Source organism: Melospiza melodia, chromosome 6 (genome assembly GCF_035770615.1).
Source record: "Melospiza melodia melodia isolate bMelMel2 chromosome 6, bMelMel2.pri, whole genome shotgun sequence".
NCBI classification, from domain to species: Eukaryota; Metazoa; Chordata; class Aves; order Passeriformes; family Passerellidae; genus Melospiza; species Melospiza melodia.
The window spans coordinates 68598803-68626320 of record NC_086199.1 but is presented as its reverse complement, the minus strand read 5'-3'; the positions used below and the strand labels follow the sequence as shown (position 1 = coordinate 68626320).

Genomic DNA, 27518 nt, shown 5'->3' with positions numbered 1-27518 from the left:
CTTATTACTTCCTAAAGCAACAGCTGTAAAATTCATTAGTACACCATCTTAGTTTCTTCTAAGCCATTGGTCCAGATGCACCAATATGGTGCAGGATCTGAAGGAATTTTGAGATCCAGCTCATATCCACTTCTCAGTTGCTTAGCCTGAGAAAAGCAAGAAGATTTATATAGTTGGTCTATCTACTTCTGAAGAGCTTTTCAGTCAAGGCCAGCATGTGGTGATATAAACTATGAAAAATGGCCATTTAGCTTTCTTCCTTCTCACAGGGTCAGGGCAGGGGCTGAGGAATCCTACTGAAAGTGAGTAGGAAAAAATGATATAGTTAAGCTTGCAAGAGCTGTATGCACTGTGAGCATAGCAGCAACCTTGTATTTCATCAGAATTAGTCCCCAAGGCTTATGACTTCAAACTGTGCAGATTGTGCAGATCTGAAGTAACATCTTCAAGTATTTTGCTTAGGAGATAGCATGTTCAAGGAACTATCACTCAGTCAGCTCACCCTAAGACAAACATACTTCATAAAACAAGAGAAAGTTTACTTTAGAATACAGCCCAGAAAAATTGTAACCTCCCCCTGCTGGGCAGGATCTTTGGAGCCCACACTGATCTCACACATGCGCATCAGACCTTTTGGTACTTTGAACAAACAAGATGTCAGTGATCTGCACGTAAAGCAGAAAGGGGTGGAGAGGAAGCAAGGGGAAAAAACTTCAATACACAAGTCCCAGGCAGAGATATATATTTTTTAGCAAAGTCTTTATTACAGAAATATTCACCCTCTAGTCTTTTATATCTGTATGTGCATTTCTTCCACTAGGAAGACATTGCTAAAAACAGACAAAAACAAAAAAAGGAAATCCAAAATGGACTCCTTTTTACTTGCTGCTCAGCATTGGCATCTGTAACTGAACAAGAATCTTACAAATAAGAAGAACTCATTAGAGAATAGACTTTGTGTTACAAAAGCTAGCAAGCTTTACTGCTAAAGGTGCCTTCTGCTATAGAAAAGGTCAGCTTGAAGGATCTGTGCAGGAAGGGGCAGATATCTCAGAATTGCAAACCTTATCCACAAAAACCAGTTGCCCAGTCATTCTCCCCAGTCATCACTCTGTCCAAGACAGAGCAGGGACTCACTGCTGGGGCCCTGATTCTCTGCAACAGCCTTTCTTCCCAGAAGGAAAATCAAGTAGGTTTTACCAAGTAGGGTTATTACTACCTGCCCCACCCCTGACAGGAGACAGTCCTGGAACCACCTCTCTAAGGCAAAGGCTCACTCACCAAGTACCTTGTAACAGGTGCCTGGCAAGGACCATCCACTTATCTGCCATCCAGCTTCCTGATGTCACAGTCATTGTACCATGTGTAACAGCAGGAAATCTGCTGTGCACAAGACACCTCTGAAAGGGAGGATTTGCACCCAGCTCTCTTACGTAAGCAGTTGGGGCAGTGCTTCTTGTGCATTTCCTACATTCTTCTGGTCTACATCACTCCTTGCTGCTGACCACTGGCTCAATAGAACAAACAGCCCAGCCATTAGCACAGAAACCTGCAGCCTGCACAACTGCAGAACCTGCTACTTATCTGCTGCTGTGCTGGCACTTGAGGCAGAACTCAGGATGCAGCCATGGCTCCAGACAGTGGAATCAGAAGAATGGACAACTGAAATAAAAGCAATTTATCTTTACATCCCAGCTACAGAACCTATACTGGGCACTGATACCAGTGATATTCCCAATATACAGCATCAGCAATCCAGTCAGATATTTCCATATTCATATCTAAATCCACAGCTAACAAATTTTATGTTCATAAAGGAGCAGGGGAAGAATCAAATTAATTGTAATCTCTATAAAGTTGGCAAACCAAGAATGCAAAGAGCAGAGCCAGCCTGGGGCTGAGTCCACAGTATGCAGCAGTCTCTGAAGTAACCTCCAAGCTGACAGGAGCCAGCAAAGCAGAGCTAGGGGGAGAGGAGAAGATAAAGAGGCAAATGGGGGAAACGTGTCAAATCCAAAACCCAAGGGATTCATTCCAAAAGCAGCTGAGCACCACCACCACAATCTGCCAGGTCACACTAGGAATAAACAAGTAGGCTTGGCTCCCTCCTGGTGGCTTCTCATCATGCTCAAAGGGAAGAGCTCCACTGAAGGCAAGGCATAGCTGACTCCAGAAACAGGAGAAGCGAGTGTGACAGTAGCTCTCTGTATTTCAGATCAGAACCTAGGCTGGAAGATGTACAGTAGGAGCTGAATCAGGTCAACTGCAAGGGAAGAGAAGGCCTATAAAGCATGACTAGTTACCACAAGTCAGTGAAGCAAGTGAAGCTACCAAAGCACAGGGAAACAAAAGTTATTGTATGTTAGGTCCAGTGGGTTGCAGAATGAAGATATGAATAGTATTGTTTAACATGGAGCAGACAGCAAAAGCATTGTTCCCTCAGGTTAATCAGTGTCTCGTGTGACACAAGACAGTTTAAGTTCTGCTTCTTGAAGTAGAAATAATCCAGAGGCAGGATGCAGGTGGCCCAAGGGCCCTATTGACAGAAGATCAGGCTGTGTTGCAGCTCTAACAGTTCTTAGCAGAGTGGTATCAGATATGGGATGTCAAAGAAATAATGGTTGTTGGACAGTCTGGGCAGGAATGTTCTGTTTGCTCCTTTCTCTGCGGTGCCGTAGCTCTGGAGCAGCCAACTCAAGACTTGGGCACTTTGGTGTAGTCTTCGCTGTGTATGTTCTTGCAAAGCGAAATGGCCAGTATCATCCCCAGCAGCTGGAACAAGTATGAAGAGCGGGAACAAAATCAGCAACCAGACAGATAAGGTGGGAAGAACAGGTGATATTGGGGAGCAGAATACAGTGAACATCTTTTAATGACACCATACAGGTGAATAGAGTTAGTCCTCAACACAAGGCAAATGCAGTAAACTGAAATGACAAAAAATTCGGCTTCATGAAGATGTGACTTCATCTGGAAACTATGTTATGGGCTTTTTAAGGCAACAAATGGGATTTCACTAAAGTGGGATTTTGCTTGCCTCAGTATTCTGGTTACAGAATTGCCAAAAGTCAGATACAGCAGGCAGAACCACAAGTGGACAAGGCTTTGTTCGATTTTTAATCCAGTCAACAAAAGCCACAGTTCAGGCAGACACAACCACAAGCTAGAACTGCACTGTCATTAAACCACGTGTCTATTACTTGAGAAAACAGCTTTGCCTTTAAAAAAGTCTCCATGAGAAGACAGTATAGGTTCATGTCAGGAAATTACCTACCTCTATAACAGCAACACCAGTGCAAACCCCAAGAATGATACCAAGGTTGTCCTTCAGCCACTCCTCTACACCATCCATGCATCCCTATAGAGAAAACACAGCCACAAAGAAGAGAAGCATGGATCTAAATATGTCAAAACTGAAAATCCATAACATATCTTTGCACACAGGAATTATCCCAGTTACATGCTATACCATGTTTCATGGAAGCTTTTGCAGAAAATGGCAGGATCCCTGTCACCCTGTCCCCCCTTGCCCCAAATTCCACAGGTACTTCAAGCAATAAGGACATGAAAGAAGTGCTCTAGATTTTCAGAGGAACAAAGACAAGGCAGCCTCCGTGGAAGCTTCACAGGGCCCAGACATACTCACTCACCTGCTCATGAACAGGCCAGTCAGCATATGTTGCAGTGCCATTGAGAGGGTCTTCCAGACTGCAGAAACCTCTTCCTTCCACTAAGTCCTTAGATCTATTGGAGCAGGAGCACGGATATTCAGTATTGCTTTTGTTCCTTAGAATCTCATTTTTTTCCCATTCCTTTGCTCCAGTCCAGCCACAGCAGGCAATCTAATAATGACAGAGAAATCATTACAGTCGTACCCTTTGCACTGGCAAGATAACTGCACATGACAATAGGCAGGTAGAAGCACTCAGGAGCTCTCGGTGCAAGAACAGTCATGCCATACAGTCTGCATGAATTAGCAGCGCTAAACACCACCCTGGCTGCTTATGTACGGAGCTGCCCAGAACACAGGGACATTATTTCCTACCGAAGAGCCACTCTGCTAACAAAACAAGAGCTCAAGGGCCCCGGTCTCCGCCGCGGCCCGGGGCAGCAGCAGCCGCCGCCACACGGGGGCGTCCCCAGGCCGCCAAGGCCCGGCACGGCACCGCGCACCAGCGCCCGCCCGGGAGCAGCACGGACCGGCTGCAACACGGGATAGGGGAAATTCCCGTCCAAAGAAACATCTACATTCCTATAGAGCCACGTGATAAAACCCTACTTGCTGAAGGGAAAAGCACATCGGGAAGTCTAGCAAGCAGTAAGATCCTAAGCATGGATCCCAGTGCTTGCCCAGTAGTACAGAGCAGAAAGGCTGTCCTATGTCAAGGTAGAAGTTTAGGGAAAATCCTTCTTTGCTTGGAAAGAAAAAGTAACGTTTCTGCTATAACAGACATGAGATACAAACAGCTGAACATCCACATCAGGACAAGCATTTGGTTTCCAAAAGGGTGCTGTGAAGACACAGCCTCCAGAAGGAACTACATTTCCTTCACAAGAGGTTTGGACTTTAAACTCCCAGTTTACAGAACCCCACCGTCTTTCAAATACTAACTCCAGTGTGTGAGATGAAGTAGACTCTTAACACTCAAATTCTCTATCTCTGCAAAACCTTTTTCTTCTGTTCCTACACAAAAGAAGGGCCCAAGCAGCAGCCTCTCTCCACAGTAGAATCAGGCTTCTCTTGAGTTCACTACCAAGGAGTTACAACTGCAGTGAAAAAACATACATAACTCATTCTCCAAAGAGGAGAAACACTGCAGGTCAGTGTTGTGCAAAGCAAAGAACAGACAGAAGACAAATGCTGTTACTTGTACTTACTACCCATCAGTCCCACGCTGGCCATGTGTTTAACTACAACAGCCAGCCAGCTCTGAAGCTTGTGGTTTGGCAGTAAACAGCTGTCATGACTCCAGTGTGCTTGAATACCCTCTAGTTGCTCAAGAGCTGACCCTGATGCTAAAACAGAAACCATGGGCAGTTGGATGGCTCCCAAGAACGCCGATACTTGCAAAAGAACCATCACAATAAGCAAGCAACATGCACCAAGTAGTAAGGCAGGTGGTGCTGTTGACTTGCCTGGCAATAAACTAGGGACTTTTTGTTACAAAAATCATGTACAGAATGTTTTTCACACATTAGTATTCAGGAGGCCTAGCAGAAAAAGAGAAGTGTTGGAGAGCCACTTGACAGGCTAGATACACTAGCACACAGCCAACACTAGCTAGCTCTAACACTCGGCAGACAAGAATGGTTCAGGGTCTGACACAGAAGCACCAAGCAAGAACATTTTCTAGTCTGCAGGCACCAAACCTCACAGGCCACTTTGTAGATCAGCCAGATCAATATGCAATAGTTGCTTTTCTGTCCTCAGCCTACTTTAAAGGTCATTGCCTGCACTGACAAATAGCATCATCTACCTCTTGCTGCCCCCCACGACTCACCTGTATCTGCACATAGTCCCATGCATCTCGCAAGTTGCTCTTATCTTCATTCGAAGGGTCATACTCTTCAATCAGACCTACAACTATGCCAGACAACTCAACTTTCAACTGGCAAGAAAAAAAAGAGGCAGGAGAGTTAGATTATCAGTTCTTGTAGCCTTTTATTTGGTCTTTCAGATACACATACAAAGCTACAGTCACTCATAAAAGCTGACTGCAAATAATTAACAAGTACAGGTAAGGGCAGCAGCTTTGCTGCTCAACAGCCAAAGCACCAGCAAGTCCTTGCCAGGACATGGGGAAAGCCTACAAACCAGGAGAGCAGTAAGGAAACAGATCAAGTATGGTTACTTGCTAAGACACAGGCTGAACAACTAACTGCCTGTCCCAGACAAGACAGATGTGCAAAGTAAGTGCAAGCTGAAGGACAACACTGCCTTAAGGACTCACAGGTTATGTATTTCTAACTTTGTACTGCAGCAGAGACCCTGCTCCAGGATCTCTGCCACTGCAGCTCCTCTCCACTGCTCAGAGAAGGTATAAACCACTCTGCTCATGAATGGAGATGGGTTTGCTGATACACAGCTGATGGAAACCTGCCTTTTTCACAAGGTGCTGATCTACCTCTCCCCAAATTCCCACAAGTCCTGTTTCTATATTAAGACAGGAAGTATTACAACTACCTAAACTGCTCATTAACGGTCTTATCACAAAGTTCAGGTGTATCAAATCATCCCTTCACCACCATTCCTTTTCCAGAGATATTTACAACACCCTTCAGTTTGATGTGCAAGCTACCACCTGGCAAGCTACCACCTGGCAGACTCCTTCACCTTCTCCCTCCCAGCTACTTCTGAAGCTCTTCTTAACCAGCCTGTACATAAGGACTGCTAAGGACAGACCCAGATTCACAAGAGGTTGAAGAAAAGTGCCATTAGACTACCCAAGGCATAGGATAGACTTACATCAACCTAAGCACCAGGATGTTCCCATCCCACCTATTACCTTTTTGACTGTGGTGCTACAGCATATTTCAAATCAGTGGAAATGGGTTTTCTCTTTTCTTCTATTATCAAGCATTTTCAATCACCATGACAAATACCAGGACACTCAGCAAGAGGAAGCACTGCCTACTGTTGAGAGAAGCTTCTCTACATCAGCAACTCCTCTTCCTAGGAAAACTGCAGCTCAGTTCACTGGGATCAGCTATGTCAGGCCAGACGGATGGGAGCTGCATGATCTTTCTTCTCATGATGTCTATCTCTTCCCCTTTTAATTACTTCACTTCCCTTTTTCTTCCCTTCAAATCAAGGCAACCTGACCTGGTTCTCACTAATGAGATTGGCCTTGGCTGCTGCCATAAGCCTTATCAGTTACTGAACCTGTGAGTTCCTACCCTGACCCCTCCTGCACACTGCTGCTCCACATGCAGAGGGAGGCAAGGAGAGCTGGGTTTGTTTCCCTACCCTGGGCCCATCTTGCCCCTTAGCTATTGGGTCAGATGGAGCCTACTGCCACTTCTGCAGGATCCCACCACAAGCAGACAGGACTTGAACCTGATGTCCTCAACCACAGCTGCATAGGGAAGCTGTATGTCTGCTTTGCCCTTAGTCTTACAAAAGAACAGCAAAGAAGTCCTGCAAACAGCTCTTGTTTCAAAAAGTGAAGCATTTCAAATTAAAGAAAAAAAAATTCAGGCTTTCCTAGGTGTTGTAGCAAGCAATCTGAGAGAGGGGGAATATTATGCAAACAGTGGCACAGTTCTGGAGCCACATAGGCAGCTTGCTTGTGGGTTTAACCTATAAAGCAGCCCAAAGGGAAAACACAGGCATCTGCAGCTGTTCACCCTTAAGCACCTGGCAGAGGAAAACTGAAAGAGCAACAAGCCAGAAAGGCACACAGAACACACAGGCTTTCAACATTCTAACCATCTCCACCCATTTAAAGTTATCAGGACTTAGCACTGTGTGAGACATGAATATCTCAGGAAATGGCTACCCTTGCTTTCAGGGCTTCTTGCCCCTTCCCACTCTGGCAAGCCCAGTGTCCGAAAGCACAATCCACCTCCAAGCAGGGGCACTTAGATCCTAGGCACCAAAGCCACAGCTCACTGCCAGAAAGCAGCAAGGCTGTCAGTCTCCCCACCACATGGGTTACTGAAGAGGGAGATGGGGAATGCTGAATGCCAGAGGCAAGACCAGGTCTTTGATCACACAATAGATTGTGCAGGCTTCTTCCCCTATCAGACACTGTCAGTCATCTATCCTGTTCCTGTCAGATCCAAGCTAGATCCTTTCCTCAGCACTTATTAGCATCTAGCCTGCACACAAAAGCAGGCTCAAAAAACTGGAGGGAGCTCTCCTCTGCCATGTCACTTCAGATTCTGAAACTCATGCATAGTCCACAGCCCCAGACAAGTCGCTGCATGCAATCACACAGGCCTGTCTGCTGCAAACAATAGCTAGCAAGTAGGGCTATTCCCAAAACACCACCAATCTCCTTTACTCAAGGCACTCAGAGCCAAGCTGCATAGAACTGTGTGAAACAGGCCAAGAGAGAACTTGCCCAGGCTCTCACACATTTAGGGGCTTGTGATCTACTAGATGTAGGTGATAGCAACATTCAGTTCACAAAGCAGAATATCATTTGCAGCATTTGTGATGTTACTATGTTGTTGACGACAAAAAACCCCCACCACAGAGTTTCAGCCACCAACAAATGTAGGGAAACTAATCTTGCATCAACATCCTCCCAAAAGTACTGGGCAATTCCAGTCTGAAGGGGCATTCCTCTAACAATGCCCATGGGAGAGGCAAAGCAGCAGCCTTCCTGTCAGAGGCTCAGCCTTTTACAGTTACACTAACTCTATTCCAGTATACTTTCATTTGTCAGTGTGGGGGAGGATTTTGACACCAAAAAGGAAAACAGATATGCCAATAATAACTTCAAGTGAATCCATAGAAATAAATACTTCAGTTACAAGTGAAGGACTGAGTACCACCTTGCTACATTCTGGATCCAAAATCTTTTCCTTCACACTTGTTGTTCCTTGTTTTATATCTAACCAAGTTCCTGAAGTCAGAAAGAAATAAACACAAAGAACACAATAGACATCTGGGGACTGGCTGTTGAGCAGTTTCAGTGTGCCTCACTGTGCTCCAAGCTGCCCTGGGATGACGTACAGCCAGCGAAGCAGAGCGACTCGCACAGCAGCACTGAAGCGCAGCCCCAAACCACTGTGCTGGAGGTTTCAGCCAAGACCTTCCTCAAGCAGCTTTTCTTAGTGCTCTATGCAGGTGCTTTGGAGGATCCCTGAAAAGAGAATGGCTCTAGAACAGCTTTTCCATTCATTTTGTTCATTAGGGACTGAACAGGAGCATTTGTTCAAAGCCCAGCTTCCCTGACCATTCTCCCAGATCTATAAAAGTGATGATGTCAGTCACACCAGCTCCAACAGCTGTGGAAAACAACCCCCAGCACTTTTAAACTCTCCCTGGTCTGATGAGGTTTAAATGAAGAACTACAGCTTAAAAGTTGGAGTTTTCTAGAGTAGATTGGCAACTGGAGGAGAAATGCTAACAGAGGTACAGAATTTCCTGGTTTGAAGTCACATTTCCCCATCGCAGGGGAATGCCCATCTCCACACCTCCATATCTGCATTAGTCAGAGCTGTTTGTTGAGAATTATCTTTACACACCAGTTTTAGTCACTGTTTTAGTTTCTCCTTTAGTTTCTTTCAGCCCAGAGAGCAAGCTACAGTCACACCACATTTGGCAAGGAACCCAGCCGACAGCTGCTCAGTCACCACAGTAACAAAGCTCACATCAGTTATGCTGGTGGCAGGCACCTTCCCCCTGCCCCAAACTTCTCCACCCGGCCCCATCCATAACCTCCTCAACTGTTCTGCTTTCTGTAGCCATCTAGCTAAAGAGTTGGCTGAGGAGAAGTAAGCACAGTCATACAGTAGTATATACAGCTATGCAGCAAAGGACAGGGTTACCCACAACTTGTACCCGAAGCCAATAGTGACCCCACAGCTATAACTTGCTTCCACTGCATAAATGTGGCTCCCAGTTTAGCTCTTAAGTAACTGAAGACCCGATCAGGCACTGCCTTGGCCAGTCAACCTATAACCAAGATGGACTGTTGCAATGCACTTAGGTAGCTCAAAACCAGGTAGCTCCCTTTTACACTACGAAGCATATTGGAGCTCTAGAAGCACACACTGTGAAACTGCTTTCCGGGCAAAGGAATCCACTTCAAAATATTAAACCACTTGGCTTTAAACTCCAGCTGTAGAACGGGAACCATCAGATATTTGGGTTTGCTTCTGTGGAAAGAGGACAGCTCTTTCAAGAAGAGTTCCACCCACAGATGCAGAAAGACTGAAAGGACAGAACAAGATGGCACAAGGAGGAAGACCAGTCAAAAAAATGCTCAGGCTGGTAATTCCTCAAGACACCAGGGATGGCAACATGGTAGAAACCACTGCTACTACCTGCCCAAATAGCTGTCTACAGCAGGATCAAGAGAAGGTATGGTCTAAAGCATTTTAGGACTTTTTTTTCCCCCACTATTCCCACTACCCAAAAATAATGCCTGCATACCAAATAAAGTTTCATAATCCTTAAGAAAACAGCACTATTGAGGCAGATACAGAAAAATCAAATAGCAAAGCTATTGAGCTAGGAGAAAAGGAGAATCTAGTTATGCCTGCTAGCAGGATAGCCCAGTTTGGAAAAAAGAATTTCTAGGTATCACCCTTCTCCGAAGCCAAGACTAAGGAAAAGATGCATGGTAATAAAGACTCACCGTTTCTTTCTGGAAGTAGATGACCAGTGCAGCAGCAACCTGAGCTAAGAGGATTATCATCAGGCAGGTGAAGTACTGGAAACAAAAAACAACAGGTGATCACTGTCAGTCTTTAGAAAGGTCTGTGTACAAAAGTTAATGAAATTACACACAACATTAGCTAATGTCTTTTTGCCTGCAGACGAACTCTGCTATCAACAATGCCTTCCCAGGAAAAGGCTGGAACCAATGTCAGAGCAGTGCAGTTCAGCACTTCTCCCATTAGGCCAACAGAAAGCCTTCAGGAAGGAAAGGGTTTACACGCCCTCTCTGCACGTATCATCTTGACTGGGACTCTCTCCCACATCCAACTCCATTCACAGACCATTCTGGCCTCAATCAATCAGCTGGATTCTGCCTACCTCAAGCCTCAACAGAAAAAAAAAAGAGTCAATTTTACAAACCTAATTTTTAATGTATTTTTTTAGAAAAATCAATTACCCTTTTAAAACATGCTATTTAATTTATTTGAGGATCTAAATTTAAGATTCACCAGCAAACTGCTGAGGTTACTTTTAAATGGTGGCAGCTACTATTGCTAGACAAGATACTTCTAATACCAGGACACAAAGTGTGGGCCATGCTTGGTTTCTAATACATATGTGCTCTGCATAAGACAGACTCATGTAGCAGGCTGAGATGTATGTATCATCTCACCTATCATGGACAGAAAGCTTCCTATAGATGAAATGCCTGAAGAGAGGTCCTGACATACAGGTCTCTCTCAACTCTTGCACTTTCCACAGATGTGGCATAACAGGATACTATCACTCTTCCTCTTTTCTTTCACTGCCTTTGGAACTTGCTCTTCTACCACTGAGAGCACAGTACCAACTGGGAAGTCAGGGTGAGGGGGACAGGGTATGCTTCTCAGTTGGTAGTCCTCAACTCACTGTGTGCAAGAAGTGTCAGTGACATCCTCTCTCATTCACAGTTCTGAGCTTATTATCAGTAATGTCTGAGGAGCTCTGCTGCAGTCTGCTGACTGCTGGAGAATTTAATGTGTGCCAATTAAGAATTAGATCTAAGTTGACCTAGCAGGAATAACATCTCCAGGAGACCAAAGTCCCATCTACAATCCAACAGATATTTTGCAGGAGATGTATTAAAGGCTGGCTCTAAAACAGGAATGAATACTCTCACCAGACCCAAGAGACACCGGATTTCATTGACAGCTCCAAGACAGCCCAGGAACCCCATCAGCATGGTAAGTGCCCCAACACCAATGAGGATGTATGCACCAGTCTTCAGGGAGGGAGACGACATCTCTGTAGGAGCCAGGGGAAGGAACAACATTAGCTGCTGACAAAAATATACGTCTGTCATCACCATTTATAGAACTGTGTCCATATCTACTGATAATTGTCTTTGTCCGCTCCAAACAGACTGCACAGATGTGTGCCAACCACGGTAACAGATAGATGCTTCTGGTTGTCTTTTGATGAAAGTAGACTTCAAAGTCATCCTGCAGGACTCCAGAGCCTGGAAGACCCAAGGTCACTCCAAACAAATAACTGTCTCCAAACAAGGCTTATCTCCTTACTGGAATTTTACTCCCTCATGAATGTACTGCAAGTAACAGTAATATAAAAGATGATCTACTCCATAACTACTGTCTCTTTGCTTCAATTCCCTTTGTTATCTTCAGGGAAGCTTTCTTCCAAGTCCTAAACCCCATTTTTGGATAGCCTTTTCACTCTGAAGCACTATTTCTTGTTGTAGCCACTCTGTTTTCACTTATCCACTTGCAGTCAACACTGGGACAAACTAACTCTGCAGAGTGGAACATGCAACAAGCTACAGCTAGTGTTGAGCACAGATGATGTGACAGGTTACTTAGCAAGTCTGGCTTGAATGGCTTGTGGCCAGGCACCTACCACAGGCTGTTGAAGCACCTGTGCACAACACCCTGCAAACAGATGCTATTCCAGGATCAAAACAGATATAATACCCAAATTAGCTACTTTTACAAATCCTCCTAGATATCCCCTGCTATTGTTTCTAATGTCTGCGCTTCTGAATGCTCAGCAGTTTTTCAACCAAGTTTAGGTCAGGTTATTTCAGACAAGCTGGTGATGTCAGCCCTCTCCCCTCAGCATTTAGTACTGCAAGCAACAGAAGAAAAACTCCTACATTTGAGCTGGTCAGCTGACTATTTCTTGCAGACTATTTCTTGCATTACAGCACAAAAGTTGAAGAGATGCTCTGTCTAGAAACAGTAACTAGAAACCTCATTTATCATTAAGAGAAATTCCTGTATTTGCAAGCTACAGAGTATAGGGGAATTCTGGATGTCCAGTGATTAATGAAAATAACGCTTTTAGAGATCAGCATTTAGTTTCCTGAACTAAGGAAGTCTCAGGAGGCAAACTTCCTCTGAGATTCTCCTGAAATATGTTAAAGGAGAATAATCAAGCCCAGACTGATACTCTCCCCCCTAATATATACTTCTCCCTGCTTCTGATATCTGGCACAAGCCACCAGCTTCCAAACTTTTTTCCCTAAAACATGCTGAACAGAAGAAAGTTCAGTTATCAAGAAGTGAAGCAGATCCATTTGTCACACAGGTCACTTCAGCCAGCTCTCCCTGGCTGGACATATGCCACAAACCCCAGGATCCTGCTTCCTCACCAGCCCTGTGACTCTTGCTGTGCAGGTTACGTGCTTATACTGCAAAGTATTTACTGAAGCAGTAGCCTTACAGGAGTGGCCTTCACAAACCTACCCTATTCCCTCCCTCAAAATCAGCTCAGCTATCATGCAAGTCAGTGTTCAAGTGCCCAGGCTGCAGCACCTCCACAGTGCTAGAAAGCATTGCTTTGTCAAATTCTCATTAGAAGAAAGAAAAACCTAATTCCAACTCAAAAGCCCCTTGGAGAACTGATAGTGTCAGGGGACAAGAGCCACACTTGCAGTTGTCATCTGCAAGAGTCTTGTCTTGCAAGAGCAGGCTCCGAGGGCATTCAACTCCTGCTTGTTTGCCGTCACTCCGCGTTTTCCCCTGCGCTGGGCAGGCAGCCAAGCAAGTACAACAGGCTCCTTTGGCAGCAGCTGGGTGCCCTCCCTGATGCCTAGGTTACTAAAGCAGAGGGAAAGAGGGGCAAGGCATGGGAAAGGAAGTGAGGGGGCAGGCAGAGAGCTGATACTGGAAATCTCCAGGAAGGAAACTAAATTCTTAAATGCTCTGTTAGCAGAGATTCTAAGTAAATGGGAAGAAACAGGGCCAAGTTCAGGGACTTCTCCCTCTACAAGTGGCTGTAACACTCATCAATCTGAGAGAATCAGCTGCTGACCCACTGGTACTAAGCACACTTCAGACTGTGAGGGGTACTGCAAACAGCCAGGCCATGATAGGCTCCATTTAGGCTGCATGTTCTGCTTCTGCTCATGCCCCTGCTTTATTAACCAACACCTCTTGCTGTGCTTCTTGACCTTCTAGTACTGCAGTGGCAAGCCAGTTGCCACAGCGCAAAAGCAGAGTAAGGAGTAACATTTGCATGTGTGGTATTAGCAGGGGTGTCTTCTCCATGCAGCACCTCTCAAACCAGGTCAGAGTGCTCAGGGGGACTTGGGAGATGAAGCCCTTTGCAGAATCAGTCTAGCTGGGAGCAGGGCTATGAATGCCATTGGTGTGCATTCCCCACATGCAGGCAGCCCTCCTGCACTGTCTGAGGCTGGTGCCCAACTCAGCAATTCTGAAGGTAATGACAACAAGTAACCAGAACCACCAAGCAGAAAAGTTTGATGTGTGTCTAGGAAAGAGCTCAAAGGAAGCAGAGCTTCTGAAAGATGGAGCTGAGATACTCATTTGCTGAAAGTCCACTTACAGTCCTCTGAAGCCCAGACTCTGCTAAGCCAGGTCAGGTTTTGGTTTTTGCAGAAAGTAGACTCTCTGTTAAGACTCTAGTCAAACTTTGTGGCTGACTTTAGGGGAAGAAAGCTAAGCCCTTTGCACAATACAGAACTTCTCCAATGCCCAGGTTAAGTCTCACCAAGTGTAATCGAGAGTATGTTTTAGTAGTCAAAGCACTTCACACACACCCCAAATCTGCATTCTCTACTGCTTAGCAACAAACATACCACCTCCTTTCAATGTACATGAAGCATCAAAGTAAGGTACTTACTTTCTTTGGCATTTAAAACATTTAAATTGAAATAGATCATTACAGAAAGAAAGCAGTGGAGGACTCACACACCAAAACTGCATTAAGGCACAGGGGACATTTGCACATTATGGTAATAAGGAAATCACTGTGAAAACACAGAGCATGCAGTGAAAATAGGATTAAACACTAGCCCCTGTGTTTAAGACAAAATATTTGGATTGTTGGTTGAAGAGGCAGTAGTCTCACTCAGTCTGACCGTGGTGTTTCAATCAACAAGACTAAGAGGAATGCTGTGTCTCCAGGGCTGCTCCCTTTCACCATGTCCCTGATAACAACCCCATCTTGCTAAACACCATGTTACTGCTCAGGCTACAGACTGTGCACAAAAGTATTGCTATTCCTAGACAACACCATGGTCAAACACAGCCCCAGAACAGAGCCAATTTAGAAAAAGAAGGAAGATGAAAAAACACAGCCTTACGTAGAACTGCAATGAAACTCGTTTTGTCGGCCAGAATCCATACTCCAAACCCCAGGATCACAGCACCCAGAATCTGAAAGAGCAAGAACAAAACATACACGGCTTTGTGTAAGTTATAAGCTTAGATAAATAAGAGGAGGCAGTCGCTATTATCCATACTTCCAGTTAAAAAACAATCATTCCTTTGCAGTTCCCACCCATCTCCCCTGTGGTACTCCTCCCAGGGTAAACAGGATTAGCACAACTCCAGGAAGAACGCCTCAGCCAACTGCACAGGAGCCCCAAGATCTGCTTGGCAGTTTTTCACACAGTATTTTAATAGTACATAATGTTGTATGGGAGGACCATTCAAAACAGTCTGAGGAAGGGACACCCTGCTGCTAGAACATTGTTGTCAGAAGAGAAAGGTAAGTGCATTGCTTCTGTGAAGAACCAAGGAAAGACAAACACATGATTTTAAATATTTTTAAATAGAGAAACCGAAGAGGCTTGGCCTCTACTTTCTGGCAGAATACCTGAGCCTCAGCAGAGTCAAGAGTTATGAAACATTAGCCTTAGCCTCTGCCTTGCTCACCACACAGTCTTATGTGGGGCAAGGATTAATAGAGCAATACATCCCTGTGAGAACTCAGCTGAATCCAGACACTCAACTCAGTAGCCAAGATAATGCATGTATTTTCCCATCTCACTTTGAAAGGTGGGGGAAGCATGCTCTGTTTTAACCTTCATGTATCAGCAAGTCTTCAGGTTTGATAAGAAGCTGAAAATTCTGCTGTTCAGCCAACTAGGACTGGAAAACACTTGTGCAAAGGTCCAAAATAGGCTTTGAAGAAACAAGGAGTGGACAAGAACTGCAAGAGAACTGCAAGCAGCTGTTCTCACATCAGCAGGCTTTCAAGATAGTATGAAGTGAAATAAACTAACAGGGCTAAAGACAGATTGCAATTCTGTGCTTCATTAGATAATGCTTTAATACTTGGGAGATGTGGAAAATGCCAAAACACCACCCAAACCAAGCTGGCAGATGGGGTTGTATGGACAGGCATTGGCTCCATACTTTGAAAGTTTACTCTAGGCTTCAGCTGCTCATACAAAGAAGCTTTTCTGAACAAAGATAAAGCCACAGTCTGAAATAAGCTGCTTGCAAGCTTTCCTGTCTTGGCAGAAGGTGCATCATGTAGTTAGCTCTGGGGACAGCATTAGAAAGTCATCAAGCAAGTTCCCACCTACAAAGCATACTGACTCAGCTTCAGAAAGCATGTAGCTGCTGTATCTTAGAAAAAAAGAATTCCCCTTTGCCTTATGTCCCAACATGCTGCCCACAATGCTCAGTCTACTGATCAAGCTAGAAAGGCCCCTCGAACATGCAACAGCTGGGACACGTAAAAAAGTTCCTCTCAAACTTGGTAGTATCAAGAACTGTTGAATAGACAGTTTAAGGCAGTCTCACATTTTAACTATAGTTTTAATAAGCATTTGTTTAAACAAAAGATGCAAACCGGGCTGTATGTGACATCCCTTTTGGTTCACTGACCCTGATATGTCACCTAAGTTTTGCTGTTGCTGACAAAACACAGAAGGGCTGCTGAGCTGAGTTCCTGGCAAGTTATTTGTCATGAGGTGCTCAGACTATCCAGGGCCTGTTTTCACTCTGATCTTTGCTCCAGTCCACAACTTGTGCGCTTACCAGGAGCTGCTATGGAAAACACTACAAGGGGAAGGCAGGGAAACACAAGAGTGTATTTATTTCCTAGTAGGATAATATCTCTGCTCAGCATCTTTAGGAGTTTTCATTGCATAGCAAGGCTGCTTCTGCCACTGGCTTGTCTTCAGACCCTCCAGAGAAGAAATCACATCTGCTTTCCACAGAGTTTAATTCCTCTGTTCCACTGCTGTAAACTCCTGAAGTGGGGAACAGATGTCTCCCCTCCTCCCTGGGGGGTGGCGGTTTCACCCCCAGTTTCAGCAAAATCTCCTTCTACATCCAAGCCAGAAGGATGCAGATCCCTCATTGCAGGGTCAGCAGTTTCCCACAGAGAGGTAGTCAAGAGGGGTTTGGATAAACCAAGCAGTGATGAAGCTGATTCATCTTGCTGGAAAGAGCAGCTGGGGGTTCCCAGCTTTCCTTCCCCAGCACTGCTTTCCTTCATGCTAGGATTGTGTGATGTAACACTGAACCTGCACAGGGGTCAACAGAAAGGCTCTAAAACTCCAGGCTTTGCTTTAGGTGGCTACCTTCTGCTGCATTTACGAAGGATTAGAAGCAGGACAGACAGTTATGTATTCCAAACAAATAGTTTCCAGAGACTGTTAAACTTGTCTTGCAGAGCTGTCTTCCCTTTAAGGAGAAGCATGTGCTGCAGCACGTGTCTGCTAGCCAAGAAGGCAGACGTGTTAAATTCTGATTAGGAAACCAGGATTATACTCCAAGCTTATCTGGTATCTTTTCTAGCAAGCAGGCAGGCAGTCCAAGTAACCTTCTTCCCTTCAACCAAAGCAGGTCAAACCCCTCCCTGAAGTAAATCTCCAAGACTGCAAAATACCACTAAGTCCCTGAACTACTTCAGCTATAGCAAACGACCTTCTCGCAGACCTCGAGCTGCAGGGAAGTGCTGTTTCAACTTCTCAAAAGAGTCACCAGCATCTCTCTACAGGCTTCAAGCATCAGCAAGGCTGAAGAACACACTTCAGCCAGCCAGGGCTGGCCTGCACGGGGTGCAATCACATAGGCTAAGCTCAAGGCTCAGAGCAGACACAGGGCTCTGTCAGCAGCACTGGTGCTCACCTTTGCTCAAGCACCCTCCTCACAAAGCTCAGCAGCTTCAGAAAAGCAGCACAAGGCATTCAAAAACTGTCTGTGCAGACAGCTCACAGCAACTCAATACAAGCAGTTTCTCTGCTAATTAATATAGCTCTACCACACTGTACAAGCTCAAAAATCACCAAGTACCCTCCCCAGTTCAGACCTTGAACAAGAATAATGGAAAAATGTCTCATGTCACCTACTTCCTATGAGATGGAGGGAGTAATGTATGCCACCTTCCTCAACAGCTGGTATGTGCAAAAAGCCTGCCCTCAGTCAAGACAGAAGCACACTCAAAACCTTCACTCCAGACAAGTATCAAACTCAGCCAGAACACAGTGGCTTTGGAGACCCCACTTTGACAGAGCAGTCCGAGGGGAAGACAATGCTTGTGCTGCACAGCAAGGTTAAAGAGCTCATTTAAAGCAGCTTCTCCCTTGAGTCAGCACAGACCTCACAATACACCCTACCACAAAGTTCTTACTCTCCAGGTCCAGCTAGTGAATCAGACCAGCTTTCCACAACAGAGAGGGGGCTGGGTGCTACACCAGAGGATTGGCTCGGAGCAGGGCATGCACAAGACAAAGAACAGCTACTTCCAATCACTGGCCATCCAGACAGGAGTACTCAAACTGGAGTTCTCCAGGACCCTGAGAGGGATTCAGCACCTGCCATCCTCACAGTCTTGCAAAATATAGGAAAGTGCAGCGTGGACGTGGGTCAGCCCAACAAAGCAGTTCAACTCTGCCTCCTGAGAGCACATCTCTCCCCACAGGCTGCCTGCAACCATGCCTGGCTCAGCAGAGCAGGGAAAGAGAGGACACATGGAATAAAGGTGCCACAATGACCCCAGACAGCATACAGCGAAACCAGTGACAGTGTTTTAAGGTACAGCAGTATCTCAGGCTCTCATCTTCTCCCCTTCCTATATGCTAGGCTGGCTTTCTTGAAGAGAACTTTCTCCACACAGAGCTTAGCTAATGAACTCAGACTGAGGTTTGGGCATCAAGGAAAACTAGACAGTGGCCAGATACTGGGCTTCAGCAAGACTCAAACACTGTCTTAACAAATACACCTCTGCCTCCCAGGGTAGACTGGCTGTTATATGCTGCTTAAAATGTATCACTTCTTCAAGAGAGGGGAGAGACTGGCTGCTGGTATCTGCAGAGGAGTCCTGCACTAGTAGGCGGACAGGCCTGGACTCAGATGATTTTTTTCTATCTTTAAAGTGGACTAAATCATACTCAGAAAGACCCAGTGGCACTTGAAATACCTCTCCTCTCCCTCCCAAGAACCTTCCCCCTGGATGCTCTGAGCACCCCTGACTTTGGACCATTAGACTGCAGTTACCTACTCCTGGGATGGAAGGAAACACAGAGAGCAAAAAACGAGCACAGTAAGCCAAGGGAAACCAGATCCAGATGTGCCTCAAGTTCATCCTGTGTGCTACCAGCAGGAAGCAGGAGTGAAGATGTGTGCAGGGACAGAGACCAGAAAGCAGTGCTCACCTTATCATTATTCACTTCCCTCCCTTCTCTCCCAGCCTGACCCCTCCTTTCCTTACACACTGCACAAAGGATACTGATATGAGACAGGCCATTTTCTTGCTGACACGTGGAAAGCTGAAACCTTGCACTTCCCCACTACACCATTCCACTGCAAGAAGGCATCACCAACAGTACCATCACTGCCCACAGGACACACAACATCCAGGCATCAGAAAGATGCATGCAAGAATGTGTGTGGCCCTCCCAGACCCAATCTGGGAGGAGCTGGTCTTTTGCTAAACCTCACACTTGAAAATTACTGCACCCAGTGGGCTGTTTTATTTCCCCAGACAAGCCTGTCCCAGTCTCCCCCACCTCCCAACTCCATTTCAAACAGGAGACTTGGACTAATTCATCTTGTCACAAATCAAAACCAGCCGTTGGGACTCAAACAAAATTAGAGTTGCTCTCTGAAGCCTGGCTGGCCTATTTAGGAGGGCACTGCCATTACTTGGCAAGGTTTTGTAGCTTTGCTGCTCAGGGACAGTTCAGCTGCTGCTCCAGATGTGTCAGAGAAACTAGTTACAACTACTCTCCTTCCAGAAAGAACCCATAACTTCTGCTTTCCCTTCCCAATGCAGGAATGGAGCTGTGTGCACTGGAAGCAGCAGGTGGCTACTGGGACTGGACACCTTGGCATACCTGAGACAAACACAGAGGCTCTAACATCCCCAAAATTCAGGGGTCCTCTCCCTCCTTCCAAAACCGTGGCCACTTTGTTTAATGAACACACTAGGCCAACATCCAGAAAAAAAACATTTTCTAGCTGGCTTTGGTCCAGGCCTTCCTTCTTACTCTACAGATGCTCAAAATACTTACAAGGAACAGGAGGTTGAAAAGGAAGAGGAAGTACTTGGTGACTTTTAGGCAGCCAGACCCCATCTTCTTTCACTTACAGGACCTAAGGGGAAAGCAGACAGACAAGGAGTTATGACACAGACAGATTCTCTGGGTTTCTGGTGGACCTCAGAGCATATGCACAGACACCACGGAATACCAGAGTTGCCTTTTCAGGACAGTAAAACATGACACAGTAGCACACTGCAGTCACTGCCGCCAAGATCTCCTGGAGAGTGACACAGAGCAATTACAGAAGAGATTTAATCACAAACACACTGCTAATTCCATCACTATATGGACTTTGCAATAGTAGCATCAATCACAACATCAATCCTAGCTACTACTTCTGGTGGTGAAAAGTGATGCAAGCTACCACAATTCCCTGACAGCAGTAAAAGAGATGCATGGAGCTTTTGGAGCAACATAGATTATTAAAGGCAACAGAGATTATTAAGGGATGGAGCACCTCTCTTATAAGAACACGCTGTGAGAGCAAGACCTGCTCAGCCTAGAGAAGAGCTGACTGAAAGAGGACCTCATCAATGTCTGTCTCACCCTGAAGAGAGAGTGTCAGAGGATGAACCAGGCTCTGCTCGGTGGTGCCAAGCAACAGGACAAGAGGCAACAGGCAGAAATTGATGCACAGGAAGTTCCACCTGAACATGAGGAAGAACAATTTTGCTGTGCATGTGACCAAACACCAGAACAGATTGCCCAGAGAGGGTGAGGAGTCTCCCTCACTGGAGACATTCAAGAACCATCTGGATGCAAACCCGTGTCATATGCTCTTGCATGACCCTGCTTGAACAGGGAGGTTGGACCAGACGACCATAGTGGTCCCTTCCAACCATTCTGTGGTTCTGTCAGCTTTTTTGCTTCTCCTTCCTGGCCCAGAATCAGTTGTTTCCTACATAAGCAACAGAGAACTTTTAAGTTCCTTAAAATTTGCTCTACCAAGCTCCTTGCTCCAAACACACCATGCCCCTTTAAGAATCACCAACCAGAGGAAGAACAGTAACAGGCTGGTGTGACCAGCCTGGCCTGGGAAGGAACAGCCCCAAGAGAGAGCAAGGTCAGCAAGGTTCTCTGCTGTCAGCCTCAGTGTACCAAGGATCACCAGAGCCCAGTTTGTTCTTTTGTTCCAATCAAAGGCTTTTGCTTAATCCTATTAAATATTTAGGTTAACCCTGGAGCTAAACTGGTATGTGGGCCTTGTTGTAACTGGCCAGCCTTCCCAACAAGCAATGGTCACCCTCCAGCTACCAGGAGAGAGCACTAGTCTGAACTCTGTGGCTCAAGCTGCTGCTCTAACTTCAAGGAATACCACAGCTACAGACTGTGCTAAGCTCATCACTGCACAGCAGTGATGTTATTGAGATGGGAAGCAGAAGAGATATATAATGTCAGCCAGCTGTGCTGCAGGCTGGTCTCAAATCTTGTCTGTATAGCAGTCATTGCACCTAAGGAGCTCTTACTGCACAGCCATGTTAGCAACACCTCAGTCAGTTTTTCTTCAGTTAACTCCTCAGGTCAGAGGCCATAAAGCCAGTTGTACCCAAAAGTAGGTCCTTCAAATGAGCCATGGAAAAGTCCTGTAATAGTTTCTGGTCCATATGTACACCAAATGTCAAACACACAGCATTGCCATTTTCAGGGCCCCTGGGTGCAGCCATCACCATGAGCTGGTTCTGTTCCAGCACAGATGCACTAAACAACAGCTGCATCACTACCAACCTAGGAAAAGTGAGTGAAGGCTCTCTGTTAGCAGAATGCCTCCTTTCCTCTGCAGGAGAAATGTTCTCTCAGGCCACTAGTCCTGGAAGGTACCAACACCTAAGGCAGCACTTGGAGAAGATAACTAAGATGTGAATTTTCCCATCCAGCTGGCTTGCTTCCTGCCTTCACCATGAACACATCTCCTCTTAATAGGATCACAAACCAGAGCCTGGAGTCTGACCAGAATGCAAAGGCAGCCAGATCCCTAGGTGATGATGAATTTCTCTTGTGGGAATTACATATGTTTTTCTCTTCTTTAACCTAGCCAAGAACTAAGCTAGCTAACAACTTCCTGCACAATGCACTGGACTTCTTACCTTAAGACATCTGATCCCAGGTGCAATCCTTCTAATTTTCAAACTGGAGGGGCAAGTCCCAGTACTCACTGACTTGTTTCCTACCACCAAAAGCTGTATGCTGCCTACTTAAACTCTGCCCACATTGTTTTGATTTTTCAGGAAAACAGATTTGCAAAGCTGTTAAGATCTTTATAAAAGTTATTTCAGCTAATTAAGCAGCAAAGCAAGTTTACTGGGAAAGAAGATATGCCTGAGGTAACTAGAATACAATATTTTTAACAGGGCTCTTCTACTCCTAGCTATTTGTTAAAGGCATACCAACTTCAATGTTTATTAAAAACACAACCCCAAAACAAATATCCAACCCCAGTGGCATTACAGCATTATCCACCATTCTCTTCTTGCCACAGGGCAACCTATCTCTTTCGTAGCCCCTAGCCATAAAGTAATTCAAAGTACAGTTTTCATGTCAGAAGAGAAAAAGAATCTAAGGTTTTGCTTCAAGCTTTTAAGATACTTTAGAGCTTCACTGAAATATTACAGATTTTCCAGTTTTCTATTCTTTGCAAATTAACTTATTTTTGTTCACTACATCAATGAAACTCCTCAAAACTCCATCTTCTGAAATTGTACAGTCATGAGACCAACACTGTCATACAGTAGAAGCAGAAGCTCAACAAATTTTCAGACAAGGCAGGTTTGAAGCAGATGAGCCTGGAGTTAGCACAACCAGGCATATTCAAATGCCACTCAGTGCCGAAAAGCCAACTTAAGCACCATAGCTAGTGCTGCAGTAAAAGCTGAAGTTTGCCTTCTGAAGTTGGTCAAGTTTTGAGCTTTAACGTCTTGCAGCAATGCATGCAAGGTTAAATACATGAAGTCTGCAGCTTTCAAATTCCACTGACTGTCCACAATTATTTGTTTTTTCCTCTCCCTCTCCATTCCTACTGCTTTAACCATTTGAATTTTCATCTCCAAGCAGCAACATCCACTCTTTTCAACAATCCTGTACATACACATGCAATTTTTCCCTGTCATTACCAGACTGACGCCAGCTCTGTAGAGGATTTCATAAGACAACATCAGCTGGCAGAATGCATTTCTTCCAACCTCTCATTCTCCATCTTCTACAGATATGCAGGATTACTTCTGCAGTGTTGCTTTGAGGCACTAGTGCCACAAAAACTTGGTTGCCAACACAGCCTGGTTAGCTGCTGTGAAGTTGATCCAGGTGTTTCTTAGCCCAGTGTTCAGGCCCAGGACCTGAAGGGAGAACTAATTCCAGGAAGGCATCAATTGATCCAGAACTCAGGGGTTTCCTACCAGGAAGAAATGGAACAAGTCTTCACAGGCTACACTGACATCAGGGGATAACTTCCTGTCCCCTTGTGACCTCCAGGTCTCAGGCCCATCATTCTCCCAGCAACAGCAATGACAGCAAGACCTGCATGTGGAGTAGGAACATAAAATCCAGGACATGTGTGCCTGAGGAGATGCAGACAGAGACCTGCCTTGTTAGCAACTGCAGAGGAGTCCTATCACAGCATAGAGGTTAACTTATTTTTGTCACAGGAGCCTGTGAAACTCCCAGTCCCCCTCCTGTAAAAGGTGACCCCAGAGAAGGACAGGTGATATGGGCAGAGCTCAATGCCTTTGCCTCCTGACCTGCACTGGCCACAGAGGCAGGAGAGGGAAAATTCATGTGCAGACATTATAACCACATCAGTCAAGGGGCAGAGAGGCTAAGTTAATTTTTAATTGCAGTTCTGCTCTATCCAATTAGATCCTGTACTGCCTCACCCAGCAAGCACTGCATGCTTGGTGCTCAGTGAAGTTAATGATATTTGGCCCAGGCTAGCTCTGTACATGCCTGGGCCATGCAGCTCTGCTGGGAAGGGCTCAGCCCTCCTCTGCAGCCACCCTCATGCTCACTCCACAGGTTTCTCCCTGATGAGCTCTGGCAGCTGAAACACCTCAGCTGCCAAGTTACTGTACAGCACAAATAAGGGGCTCATTTATGAGAGCAATGAAAGAAAAGAACCACAAAACAAACCAGAGCAGAACAGCTGTGTAAATCACTGTCTCAGTAGATTTACAAAAAAGCCCAAAGATCATGCAAACCCTTAAGGACAGCACACATGTTCCCAAGCACACTGAGCTCTGAAAGTCAGTCCCAATACTCCTGCTCAGGCAAAGAGCATTCACATTTGACTGTATCTACATAGCCTGAGGATGCAGTCTCCTCTTCTCCACATCCTATTGCTTAAGGACAGGAAATGATTGGTTACAAAGAAGCTGCAGGTTGTTTCTGTGTACTCTGACCAGTTGCTCCCCACCAGCATCCCTCAGGCTCTAACACCAGGGGACATAAAACTAAGGTAGACCCTATAGGACACGCTACTACCAACTTCTACCAGGCTAGGATGGGGTCAAACCAGCACCAGGTTTGGCTTTGACAAGCTGCTATTTCCATTGCCCCCACAAACACCTCGAATGCCCTGTAAGGTTGGCATGATGGCTCAGATCTGCTATCCCTCCTGCCTGCTCAAGGAGAAACTTCCAGTTTGACAGAGGCAGAGATGCAGCAGACAGCACTATGAACTAAGGTTCTGCAACATACCCTAAGGCTCCTGATCCTCTCTCACATCTTGTATCTGATGTGGAAGGGGGGATCATTGAGTGAAAGTACAGCTGATGCACTGAAGGAACCTCCAAAGCAGCCACACCTGATTTCAAGAATTGCAGGTGCTTCTTGACATAACAAACAAGCACCACTTTCCTCACTTAGGTTGTCTTACACATTGCAACAGGTCATTTCCCTCAAGATATTACAAGCCCGGACACTTAAAATACCTAAAGCTGTCCCTGATCCTGTCTCACCTCCCTGTCTTTTCTTTCTCACACCACAACACTGGCCAAAGTTAGCTGGATTCATTTGCAGACAGATCGACCAAGAAATCCTGGAGATGGAACTCCCACTGCTGTACTCAGGCTGCACAACTGGCTCCCTCTGCCCAACTAGCAGGTGTCCCCAGGAAGGGATCAGCATGCTGCTGGTTCCATAAAGATGTTTATCTGCACAGCAATTTGCGTGAGGCTGAGGCCATTTTGACGGCCAGTGCAGTTACTTTTTACAATCCAGAAGCCACAGAAGCCAGCACACTAGTTGCTCACTAAATGGCCACTTCCCAGCTCCAAAGCAGACATCCCCACGCAGGAGAGACTGGGTGAGGGGCAGCTCACAAAGCCGTGGGGCTGAGGAGGTCATTCTTTGCAGGATTCTGAACCCTTCACCGCAAAGCCCAGCTGCTTCTCTACCCATGCACATGCAGAACAGACATTTGGCAATCAGAAAGTCTCCTGATCATGACTGATGAGACAGGACAGCTTCACACAACAGTACCAGTTAATGAACAATGACAGAGTTACTATGTCTCCTGTTAACCAGGTACATCACTGCCCTCAGGGCAGGGACTGCAAGTTACAGCCCCATTAACGTACAAAGCATATCCTTAGGAGTTCATCTTGTTGACATTAATATACAAAGGCCTTAGACTTTCAGTACACCTGGGAGGTACATCTTGTCTCTGGCAAGCAAATAACCACAGAGCTGATGAATGACCCAAGTCTGAATTCACTGAACTTTCCTTTAAGCTTCACTGAGATAATACCAGCTGTGTATTGACCTTGAAAACATAAACAAGATTGTGTTTGTCATGGAAATTTTCCAAATAGCATCTCTTCACAAGTTATAGTGGAAGGATGGAGGGAGAAGCTGGATCCTAAAAATTAAGGCACATATATATTACATACTATATATATATATATATATTTATATGTGTGTATCTCAGTGATACGGATACACTTTCTTTTTGAAGGAAGGTGTCAGTACAAGATAGAAAAGTATTTCTGCATATTACAAATTTTGAAAACAGAACAAACCAGATCCTCTCTTATTCCATCTACTACTAGAGAGTTTCTTCTGAAGTAGTCATCTTCAATGGTAGAGGAGATGGTCTGAGGGCTAAGCACAGAAAGACCAGCATAGCTATATCAGCCTGCAAACTGCAGCATCACACTCGATTACCTACAAATTTTGAACTACCAGCACAGACATGCACAGAGACCCTAACAGCATCTGCAAGACATCTGCAGGACAGAGACTCAAACGTGAGTGTGGTCCCCCGGCATTTGCTACTCCTGGGGCAAAGGGAGCAGACTAGAACAAGGCAACAGCTGCAGAAGGTACTGCAGAAATACCACTGGAAAGAACTATTCCTGAGAAATAGTTTCTGAGGGAACTTATCAGCTCACAGTGCAAAGGTAGACTTGCTCCTGGTGCACCTGGTAAGACACGCAGATTTCTGTCTGACTTCTATAATTAATACACTGTTGTGTGAATTATCTGACTAGCAACTGCATTCCCCAGCAAGACCCTGGATTAGAAAGCACCTGCAGGACTTCCTAGGATGGCACAGATTTTTCAATGTGCTTTATCACAGCAAGCATGTTTTGCTTTGCATGTAGTTTGTAAAAAGGAAATGCGTATTTTAGAAATGTACTTCTGATCCTCGACAGGAAGCGATCAGACATTTATAAACCTTAAAAAGAAACCAAGCCCACAGTTCAGTATCAAAGAGCAGCAGAGGTTTTAGAAGCGTCAGTTTTTATCTCTATGTTTACAAGCAGGGCAACACGTTTTGAGAACATCTGGCCTTCACACTTCAGACTGAAAGCCAACATTTAAGTAGGTCTTCAGTCCCTACAACTGGCAAATTGAGAAAGTTCTTTGCTATTTTCAGCCTACACACTCATGCTTGCACAGCATGACAGTATTTGCAGGACAGTGTTTCTCTGACTTAAGCAAAACTTTCCATACATCAAGACCAGAGATAGAAATCTGCCAAAAATGGGAGGAAAAAACCAATCCCAAACCCAACAAACTGTCCCAGAAGTCATTTGATTCTCCTCTCCCCCTACAAAAAAAAAAAAAAAAAAAAGTAGAAGAAATTAATCAACTTACCAAAAATAGCAGACAGAAGAAATAGGCAAAAGTAGAGTTTAGTGGACTTTCTCTTTTTAATTACCATGTATTAGAATGTTAGTTGTGCAACAAGCTCTGCAGGTCAGGTCCAGAAAGAGGTCCCCACACTGACTAAAAGCCAGCACACAACGCAGTAAAAATGCAGAGTTTTCACAAAACTGGTTGGGCAACTCTGTCACTTGACTACATTGGCTCTTTAATCGCTTCAACAACGAGACCAGCTCAGCTTTGTTTTCTGCACTTGGAGCTGCCAGGCTGCAAACCTAACCT

General features: G+C 45.3%; 1 protein-coding gene across 2 annotated transcripts in view; it reads right to left on the bottom strand.

Moving 5' to 3' along the window:
• Positions 1-742: 742 nt before the first annotated feature.
• The window catches only part of CD82 (CD82 molecule), a 38163-nt gene continuing 11387 nt past the window's right edge, over positions 743-27518 (bottom strand). The window contains exons 1-9 of one of the 2 annotated variants that reach the window (XM_063158838.1): positions 27228-27369; positions 20109-20190; positions 14940-15012; positions 11496-11620; positions 10314-10388; positions 5502-5609; positions 3651-3842; positions 3275-3358; positions 743-2772 (exon numbers count right to left, since the gene is read on the bottom strand). In XM_063158838.1, the coding sequence (XP_063014908.1) occupies positions 2695-2772; positions 3275-3358; positions 3651-3842; positions 5502-5609; positions 10314-10388; positions 11496-11620; positions 14940-15012; positions 20109-20171 (798 nt within the window). In that variant the 5' untranslated portion in view covers positions 20172-20190; positions 27228-27369 and the 3' untranslated portion in view covers positions 743-2694. Of the gene's footprint in view, positions 2773-3274; positions 3359-3650; positions 3843-5501; positions 5610-10313; positions 10389-11495; positions 11621-14939; positions 15013-20108; positions 20191-27227; positions 27370-27518 lie in introns of those variants that run through there. The other variant, XM_063158836.1, reaches the window with a different exon arrangement.